Here is a 9,788-nt window from a genome sequence, read left to right on the forward strand (position 1 = left end):
ATACTGACATCGCTCACCTTCGTGCATCTTCTCCAGCAAGCCTTGCTGCTCAGAGATGACTCCTTCCAGGCTCTCGATGAGACTCAGCTTGTCCTTCACCCGCTGGCGATAGGCCCTCTTCAGACCCCTCAGCTGCTTGCGGCGCCGACTCTCCTCCTTGCGCAGGCGGGAGCGGTACTCGCCAGCCTGCTCTTGCAGCTGCTGCATCTGCGCATAATGCTCCAGGAAGGAGAGGAGGTGGGAGATCACCGAGAGGAGAGGCGACTCAGGAGGCTGGTGGCGGGACGGAGCAGGACCAGAGGAGGAGAGCAGGGTGGGAGACAAGAGAAAGGTCAGAAAAACAGCAACATATGGTAGAGAATCGTATAACTCTGGAGTTGGAGTGGAACCCAAATCTAGCAGGATCTGATTTCTTTCCGCAGGGCCTGTAAGACACAGTTGTTCCGCCTGGCCTTTGGCCTGGAATCAACTTGATTCCCTTCCCCTCTGTCCTTTTTCCTTTCTCCTTCTGTGATGGAACTCCTATTTGGGGACTTCCCTGAATTTTTCTGGCTCATGTAGGACCAGTCTGGATAGTTGGCCTTGGTGAAGACTTGACGTTTTCATCCCCAAAAAAGTTTTTAATTTGAGTTTCCATTGAAATGAGGCTGCATTTTAAGGTTTTAATCTTGTTTTTAAGTTCTATTTCAACCAATTTTTTTTATATCGGTTGTTAGCTGCCCTGAGCCTGGTCTTGGTTGAGGATGGCGGGGTATAAATAAAATTTATTATTATTATTATTATTATTATTATTATTATTAGCTCAACCCACTGCAATGCAAGAATCACAGCTAAAGGACCTTCAACACGTGGCCAGCCAACCTATGCTAAAAAAAATCCAACGAAGGAGAGCCCGCCACCTTCGGAGGGAATCTGTCCTACTGCCAAACAGCTCTTACCACCAGAAAGTTCTTCCTGATGTTTAGTCGGAATCTCCTTTCTTCTGACTTGAAGCTATGGGTTCGAGTCCTACCCTCCAGAGCATGAGAAAAGAAGCTTGCTCCATCTTCCATGGGACAGCCCTTCAGATATTTGAAGATGGCTATCCTATCCCCTCTTAGTCTCTGCTTTTCCTACACCCCAACTCATGTGTAGGCAAACTAAGGCCCGGGGGCTGGATCCGGCCCAACCGCCTTCTACATCTGGCCCACTGACAGTCCGGGAATCAGCGTGTTTTTGCATGAGTGGAATGTCTCCTTTTGTTTAAAATGTATCTCTGGGTTATTTGTGAGGGCTGGCTGGTGTTTCTACATGAGTAGAATGTGTGCTTTTATTTAAAATGCATCTCTGGGTTATTTGTGGGGCATAGGAATTTATTCATATTTTTTTTCAAAATATAGTCCAGCCCCTCACAAGGTCTCAGGGACAGTGGACTGGCCTCCTGCTGAAAAAGTTTGCTGACCCCTGGTTAAAGCTATGTTTTCCCCAGTAGTGATGTACGGAAGTGAGAGCTGGACCATCAAGAAGGCTGATCGCCGAAGAATGGATGCTTTTGAATTCTGGTGCTGGAGGAGACTCTTGAGAGTCCCATGGACTGCAAGAAGATCCAACCTCTCCATTCTGAAGGAAATCAGCCCTGAGTGCTCACTGGAAGGACAGATCCTGAAGCTGAGGCTCCAAGACTTTGGCCACCTCATGAGGAGAGAAGACTCCCTGGAAAAGACCCTGATGATGGAGGGCACAAGGAGAAGGGGACGACAGAGGACGAATCAGTTCATTTCCCTCAAAAAATATAGTCTGGCCCTCTACAAGGTCTGAGGGACAGTGGACCGGCCCCCTGCTGAAGAAGTTTACTGACCCCTGTCCTAGATCCTTTCCACATGTCCTGTTGGCAAACCAGGTGTTCCCCATCTTATATTTATCCACCCAATCATTCATTTTAACTCCACATTTAATTTAATGTTTCCCACAAGGCCACTTCCCCCCGTTCCAACACCGCAGAACAGAAGTGAAATGGATTTGAGGTGTGGGCACTCACCTTACCACTGGCTGGGTCTTTTTCCCCAAGGAGGCTCTTCACGGCAGCCTCCGCCTTGAGGGACCGGAACTCAGTGAGCGGAGTCGGGGCGTCCCCCAACCCAAGGCCTTCCTCCTCTTCCTCCTCTTCCTCCGTATTGTTGCTTCTGTCGCTCTCCGAGCTGCCTGCCAAGAGAAGAGACCCCTGGCCAGGGAGAAAAAGCACCAACCAGCAGCATCCTCTCTGGGGGGGTTGACCCTCCCCATCAGAAAGCCCGTTTTGTTCCTGGGTGGGGAGAGACTGTGGGGAGTGGCTGTGTCCCAACCCAAGACCCGGTCACTGAGCCCAGCAGCACAGAGTCTCTCCCAAGATATTTGGACAGCCAAACATCTGAGCTGATTCCAGAATCGCTGCACACTGGACAGGACAATTGCCCTATTCATGATGAGGATGACTCCATCCTTAAACTGTGGGGTGTGATCCATGAGAGGCTGTCAAGTACAACATTCCTTGAAATGCTAGAGAAGATATGCGAGGGAATGTTTGGTCCAGCCAGTCAAAACTTCCTGTTCCTCCTGGCTGGAGCATCCTTCCTTTTGCATGTGACTAGAGGTGGGCATGGCCTTACCTGTCCAGGTAACAAAAGGACGAGTCACGCAGCACACCTCTCTCTTTTTTACTTCCTTCTTCATTTGACCAGCTAGGACTGCTCTGCTAGCTGTCAGATAGCAGAAGCACTGGGATTATTCCCCCATATGGGGTAGATCCGCATGTACATATTTGTAGCTAAGTCTGCCTTCAGGGACCCAACTGTGAACTGATGTAAGTAAACTTCTTTTATTGACTTTGAATAAGATTGTGGCGTCTTCATTCTTTTAAGAGGGATTCAGAGGGAATTGTATACAGTTATACCTTGGGTTACAGCCGCTTCACGTTGCGTTTTTTCGGGTTGCGGACCACCGAAACCCGGAAGTACCGCAACGGGTTACTTCTGGGTTTTGGTGGTCACGCATGCGCAGAAGCACTAAATCGTGCTTTGCGCATGTGCAGAAGTGCCGAATCGCAACCCACGCAGGCACAGACGCGAGTTGCGAACTCTGCGGGTTGCGAATGTGCATCCCGCACGGATCACGTTCGCAACCCGAGTGCCCACTGTAATAGTGAGAGGCTCACACGAGCCTGCAGCCAGCTATCTGCTGTGCATGTAAAAAGGGGGATGTAACTTTGCTACATAAAGGAACTCGCTAGCGCAAGTTAGGAAGGATATTAATAAACAATATATCCTCTCCTTCCACCCTGAACGTTCCCACATATACAAGGCCCTGTTAGGGAGGACAGGAAGACTTTGGGACTAGCCAACCATTCTGGGCTACCCTAACTTCTGCTGCTGGAGGTGGGGGGGGGGTGGGCAGGGAGGGGTCTGGGTGACTTACTGTCCAGTTCGCTCAGCTCCTTCCAGGGGTCTTTGCTCAGGGCTTTCTTCGTCCTCCTTGATTGCTCCATGGAAAAAGCTTTGCAGTCCTACATGGGGTGGAAGCAGCAGGAGACAAAGTGTAAGAACATCTTTAAAAATATATAGCAACAGGAAATGGAGAATGTTTAGGGAAGCTTTTAATGTTTGATGTATTACAGTATTTTATTTTATTTTATTTTATTTTATTTTATTTTGGAAGCAGCCCAGAGTGGCTGGGGAAGCCCAGCCAGATGGGCGGGGTATAAATAATAAAGTATTATTATTATTATTATTATTAATTATTCCCAACATTTTTTTGCCCATGCCCCAGCTAAGCATCTCTAAAATCCTGATCCCCGCCCCGTGACATATAATTTGTATTATTCAAAAAGTGAACTCCTTTTTTATAATATTTTTAATTGATTTTCAAAGATATAATATACAACATAAAACAGTACAAAGTCCAAATATCGAGGTTACGGTGAATCTTCCTGACTTTCCCCCATCCCTTCCAGGGGTCCTTTTAATTCTATTTTCGACTACATATCGGTCCTTCAAAAAGTGAGCTCCTATTCACATGGAGGAAACCTAAAAGGCCATTAGCTGTTAATAACTCATTCTCGAATTGCCACTGTGGGGTGTGTGCCTCACGTCGGGAATCACAGTCTTAGATGGAAAGGAAGAGCAAGCAATCTGTTATGCCTGGACTGAACACTGGGAAACATCCACAGAGGGAGGAATAAATGGATATCTCTCTACATTATGCACCAAGCTATTATGAAGAAGACTTGCTGGCACACCTAATGGATGGATAGTTCGAAGTCACTTTTACTTATCTTTCTTTTGTGGGAATGTTCAGGGTAGAAGGAGAGGATATAGTGTTCATTAATATCCTTCCTAATTTGCACCAGCAAGTTTCTTATGTAACAGAGTTACATTCCCCTTCTCACGCACAGCAGATAGCTGGTTGCAGGCTCGTGTAAGCCTCTCACTATTATACAGTTCAGTCTGTCTCAGATTGAATTGTATAGTTCCTGGTAAGTTCCCTTTAAATCCCTCTTAAAAGAATAAAGACAGCACAATCCTATCCATAGTCAACGAAAAGTAAGTTTACTCACTTTCAGGCAGTACAGTGGTACCTCTGGTTGTGAACGGGATCCGTTCCGGAGCCTGTTCGCAACATGAAAAGAGCGCAACCTGCAGCGGCGCGTCTGCGCATGCGCAGGTTGCGATTCGCCACTTCTGCGCATGCGCATGATGTCATTTTGCATTTCTGCACATGCGCAAGAGGCGAAACCCGGAGGTAACCCTTTCTGGTACTTCCGGGTCGCAGCAGGACGTAACCTGAAAGGACGTAACATGAAGCAAACGTAACATGAGGTATGACTGTACACAGTATATCAATCCTGAAGGCAAGCTTAAAGACTTAAAGTTACAAATAGCAACATGTGGATTTACCCCAAATGGGGAAAAAACCTGTGCCGAAGAATTGATGCTTTTGAATTCTGGTGCTGGAGGAGACTCTTGAGAGTCCCACGGACTGCAAGAAGATCAAATGCATCCATTCTTAAGGAAATCAGCCCTGAGTGCTCACCGGAAGGACAGATCCTGAAGCTGAGGCTCCAGTACTTTGGCCACCTCATGAGAAGAGAAGACTCCCTGGAAAAGACCCTGACGTTGGGAAAGATGGAGGGCACAAGGAGGGGATGGAGGGGATGAGAGAGGATGAGATGGTGGGACAGTGTTCTCGAAGCGACCAGCATGAGTGTGACCAAACTGCGGGAGGCAGTGGAAGACAGGAGGGCCTGGCGTGCTCTGGTCCAGGGGGTCACGAAGAGGCGGACACGACTAAACGACTAAACAACAACAACAACCTGTTCTGCTGTTGGCTGAAAGCCAACAGAGCAGTCCTAACTGGAAGCAGACAAAAGGAGAAAGAGGAAAAAGGGAGGGAGTGCTGCATGACTCATCCTTTTGTTACCTGCACAGGTAAGGTCACGCCCACCTCTGGTCACCTGTAAGAGGAAGGATGCTCCAGGCCAGGAGGAACAGGAAGTTTCGACTAGCTGGACCAAACATCCCCTTGCATGTCCACTCTAGTAAAACAAGGAATGTGGTACTTGACTGCTACCTGTGGACCACATCCGACATCTTTCTACGTTGTTATTACTCTTATCTTTCTCTCAGTATTCTATTCTATTTTATCTTACTGTATGACCTAAGGTAAAGGTAAAGGTAAAGGGACCCCTGACCATTAGGTCCAGTCGTGACCAAATCTGGGGTTGCAGTGCTGATCTCGCTTTAGTGGCCAAGGGAGCCGGCGTACAGCTTCCGGGTCATGTGGCCAGCATGACTAAGCCGCTTCTGGAGAACCAGAGCAGCGCACGGAAACACTGTATACCTTCCCACCAGAGCGGTACCTATTGATCTACTTGCACTTTGATGTGCTTTCGAACTGCTAGGTTGGCAGGAGAAGGGACCGAGGAACGGGAGCTCACCCCGTCACGGGGATTCGAACCGCCGACCTTCTGGTCAGCAAGCCCTAGGCTCCGTGGTTTAACCCACAGCGCCACCCGCATCCCTATCAATGGCTATAATAATAATAACAACAACAACAATAATAATAATAATAATATAACAACAACAACAACAACAAAACAACATAATAATAATAATAATAATAATAATAATAATAATAATATAATAATAATAATAATAATAATAATAATAATAATATAGTAATACAGCAATACTTCTGAAGGCCAATTCCTGGGAACCCCAGGAAGGCAGAGCCGCTCTTGTGTTCGAATCCTGCTTACAGGTTTCCCTTTGGTTGCCCCCCCCCCCGTGAGAACAGGATGATGGACTAGATGGGGCCCCTGGCCTGATCCAAAAGGTTCTCCTTATGTTCTTAGCAGGGGCCACAGAGCCTTAGAGTTGTCCGTGAGGTGTGTATGTGAGGAAATCATGGCGTTGGAAAATAACCGGCGATGCCTGACCTCAGCCTGCCTCCACCCCGAACGTCAGCTTCTCTAGGATTTGTGCCCATTCCCAAACAATTCCCCCCCCCCCTCTCCTGGCTCTGACGCTTCATTTCTCCCACAATTAGGGGCCCTTTCTGATGCTCTGATGGGCTTCTGCCAAACCAACCGTCAATTCAGGCAGCGAAAGGAGCATTAGAAATGGAAGCCGTCACAAACACCCCTCCACTTTCCTTGACAGAGTCAATTGCTCTGTCAGTGACAGAGATTGTGGGGGTGTTCCTCTCTCCTTGTATTTAAAGTCAAAGCAGAGGCAGTTGTGAATTTGCATGTATTTAAATGACAGGGTGCATGAAACTGAGGAATGGCCCAGAGTTCATTTATTCACACACGCACAGTCTCTCTAGCCGACAGGCCTCAAATGCCCCCCTTCCAGTCAGCTGTAGCTGCCTGGCCACCCTAGTCGGGAAGCAGCTCCGTTTCCACAGCAACAGGCGCCATGGAAACCGCATCACTGAGCGATGGGCCTGTTTGTCAGAGGCCTCTGCCTGTGGATGAGCAGATCCAGATTTATCGCATCTCTCCACACATGGCAAGCAACTGACGGGCATCTGCCCTCTGGGGTGAAGGAGCAATGTGGGAATAAATACTTTAAAGGGCAGGGAAATAAAGAGGTCTTGCAGGAACGGCGGCTGTCTAGCGGGACTGATTTGAGCCTGGCTTAGCACCACTTAGCTCTGAAATCTTTTTTTTATGCCAGTAGGAGATCTTTTTCTGTCTGAAGGTTGCATTCCCTTCTGGGGTACCTTTCGAGGGAAAATGGGCAGGGGAAGGAATGCTAGCTTTGTGCAGTGGGCTAGTTTCTACACACACCTCTCGCACCTCTATATTCTCCTTACAGACAAACACAAGATATTATCAGCACGTTATCCAAACAGGCAAAAATATTTGCGGGGCCAGGCAGGGCCAGTGAGTACAGTGGTCAAAGGGTCAGATAAGGAGGCTTAGGCACCTGGACCTGAAGTTCCCCACCTGTGCAGTAAGGCTTGAGACATCTGATGCATGAATAAAAATGGTACCTCTGAGCATGCACAGAGTACCTTTCTCCCAATACTGAGTAGCAGCAACAAGCTCCCAAGCATCAGGCGCTACGGTCACCTCACACTTTATTGGACTTCCTGGACGGAAAGCACTCGAACGCAAGAAAGAATAATGTGAAATATACATGCATTTTTAAAATACATGTGATAATGGTTACATGTGTCCGTTTACATGGGCAAACGTTCTACTCTGCAGCAGTTGTGTGTGATAAATCCATAGTGCGCGCGGAGCATGCCTGAGTAAGTCAAGCATTCGGGTCATAGAAACAAGGCATTTATTGACTGCTCGGGTTGCAGGCTGTGTAGATGACACCCAAAGGATTTGTTGAGGCAGATCAACAACAGTCACTCCAGAAGGTCCCTGAATGTGGCCTTCCAGGCAATGATCATTTATATGACTTATTTACAGTGGTACCTCGGTTTAAGAACAGTCCGGTTTAAGAACGATTCGGTTTACAAACTCTGCAAAACTGCACATGGTGTCGTGGTTTGAGAACTTTACTTTGGTGTAAGAACGGAATCCAAACGGTGAAAGGGCACCGGCAGCGGGAGGCCTCATTAGGGAAAGTGCTCCTCGGTTTAAGAATAGCTTCAGTTTAAGAACAGACTTTTGGAACGGATTAAGTTCGTAAACCGAGGTACCACTGTATTTTATTTCTTTGGCAAATTCATGGTGGAGAGAGTTATCTGGCTGGCCATTGTGAAAACAGGGTGCTAGACTCGATCCAGCAAGGCTCTTCTTAGTTTCTTACCCTCCCTTCACCCTAAGGACCCTGGGCAGGTTGCAACAGATTAAAACCCAGTATTAAAAGCAGTTTAAAAGGTATTACAGTCACAGGACAAGAAGCAGAGATCTCAGGTGTCAAAGAGTTTTGCCACGGACCCCCTTTTCCGCTGTGCGATGAGGAGGTTCGCTATAATAGAAACATAGAACTGCAGAATCTTTTGCCCAGTCCCTGCTTATTTAACTTATATGCAGAACTCATCATGCGAAAGGCTGGGCTGGATGAATCCCAAGCCAGAATTAAGATTGCCGGAAGAAATATCAACAACCTCAGATATGCAGATGACACAACGAAGATCATGGCCACTGGTCCCATCACCTCCTGGCAAATAGAAGGGGAAGAAATGGAGGCAGTGAGAGATTTTACTTTCTTGGGCTCCATGATCACTGCAGATGGTGAGAGCAGTCACGAAATTAAAAGACGCCTGCTTCTTGGGAGAAAAGCAATGACAAACCTAGACAGCATCTTAAAAAGCAGAGACATCACCTTGCCAACAAAGGTCCGTATAGTTAAAGGTATGGTTTTCCCAGTAGTGATGTACGGGAGTGAGAGCTGGACCATCAAGAAGGCTGATCGCCAAAGAATGAATGCTTTTGAATTCTGGTGCTGGAGGAGACTCTTGAGCGTCCCATGGACTGCAAGAACCTATCAAACCTCTCCATTCTGAAGGAAATAAGCCCTGAGTGCTCACTGGAAGGACAGATCCTGAAGCTGAGGCTCCAAGACTTTGGCCACCTCAGGAGAAGAGAAGACTCACTGGAAAAGACCCTGATGTTGGGAAAGATGGAGGGCACAAGGAGAAGGGGATGACAGAGGACGAGATGGTTGGACAGTGTTCTCGAAGCTACCAGCATGAGTTTGACCAAACTGCGGGAGGCAGTGGAAGATAGGAGTGCCTGGTGTGCTCTGGTCCGTGGGGTCACGAAGAGTCGGACACGACTAAACAACAAGGACTCAAACCCTGACCCTGAGAGCCTCGTTCTCTACCGACTGAGCTATACTCTGCATGCAGTCATTTCTTCCTGTCGCTGCTCCTCCGCCTCTCTCCGAAACAGCCATTAGCTATTCCCCTTCAAGAGACATAAATAAGCCACGGGCATCACATTCTCTGGCCTGTCAACGCCGACTGAAATTCTTTCCCTCTGAAGAATCCCAGCCCTTTCTGTTCTCTCCCCCCAGAGTGACAGGACTTCAGGGTGGAAAAGAGACAGCTTGCAGCATGTCACATCCTGCAGAACTTTTATGTCCTCCGCAGCTCTTCCCAGAAGCCGCTCACCCATTGGTCGTTGGCACGGCTCCTCGCAGAAGCCTCACGGAGGACCCAATTTCCATCACTTAGTCTCCGCAACCGACAGACAATGGACCATGAAAAATGTGCAGACCTTTGGATGAACTCACGCATGCGTGGAAGGAGTTGGGGAGGTCTGGGGAAAACGACATTCCCAACCCAGGGGGTCAAGAGGCATAAAAGGC

The 9,788-nt window shown here is 48.0% G+C and overlaps 1 protein-coding gene and 1 long non-coding RNA gene across 2 annotated transcripts in view; one reads left to right on the forward strand and one right to left on the reverse strand.

Annotated features, from left to right (window-relative positions):
• Positions 1-3,566, reverse strand: part of KIFC2 (kinesin family member C2) — a 34,364-nt gene extending 30,798 nt beyond the window's left edge. Inside the window, exons 1-3 of the mRNA XM_083516631.1 lie at positions 3,430-3,566; positions 2,018-2,181; positions 18-273 (exon numbers count right to left, since the gene is read on the reverse strand). Of these exons, the coding sequence (XP_083372757.1) occupies positions 18-273; positions 2,018-2,181; positions 3,430-3,499 (490 nt within the window). The 5' untranslated portion in view covers positions 3,500-3,566. The remainder of the gene's footprint in view (positions 1-17; positions 274-2,017; positions 2,182-3,429) is intronic.
• Positions 1-9,788, forward strand: part of LOC310713255 — a 258,239-nt gene that overhangs the window by 184,300 nt on the left and 64,151 nt on the right. The gene's annotated exons all lie outside the window — the stretch shown is intronic.

This window comes from Podarcis liolepis, assembly GCF_965112155.1.
Source record: "Podarcis liolepis genome assembly, chromosome: 8".
Classification (NCBI taxonomy): Eukaryota; Metazoa; Chordata; class Lepidosauria; order Squamata; family Lacertidae; genus Podarcis; species Podarcis liolepis.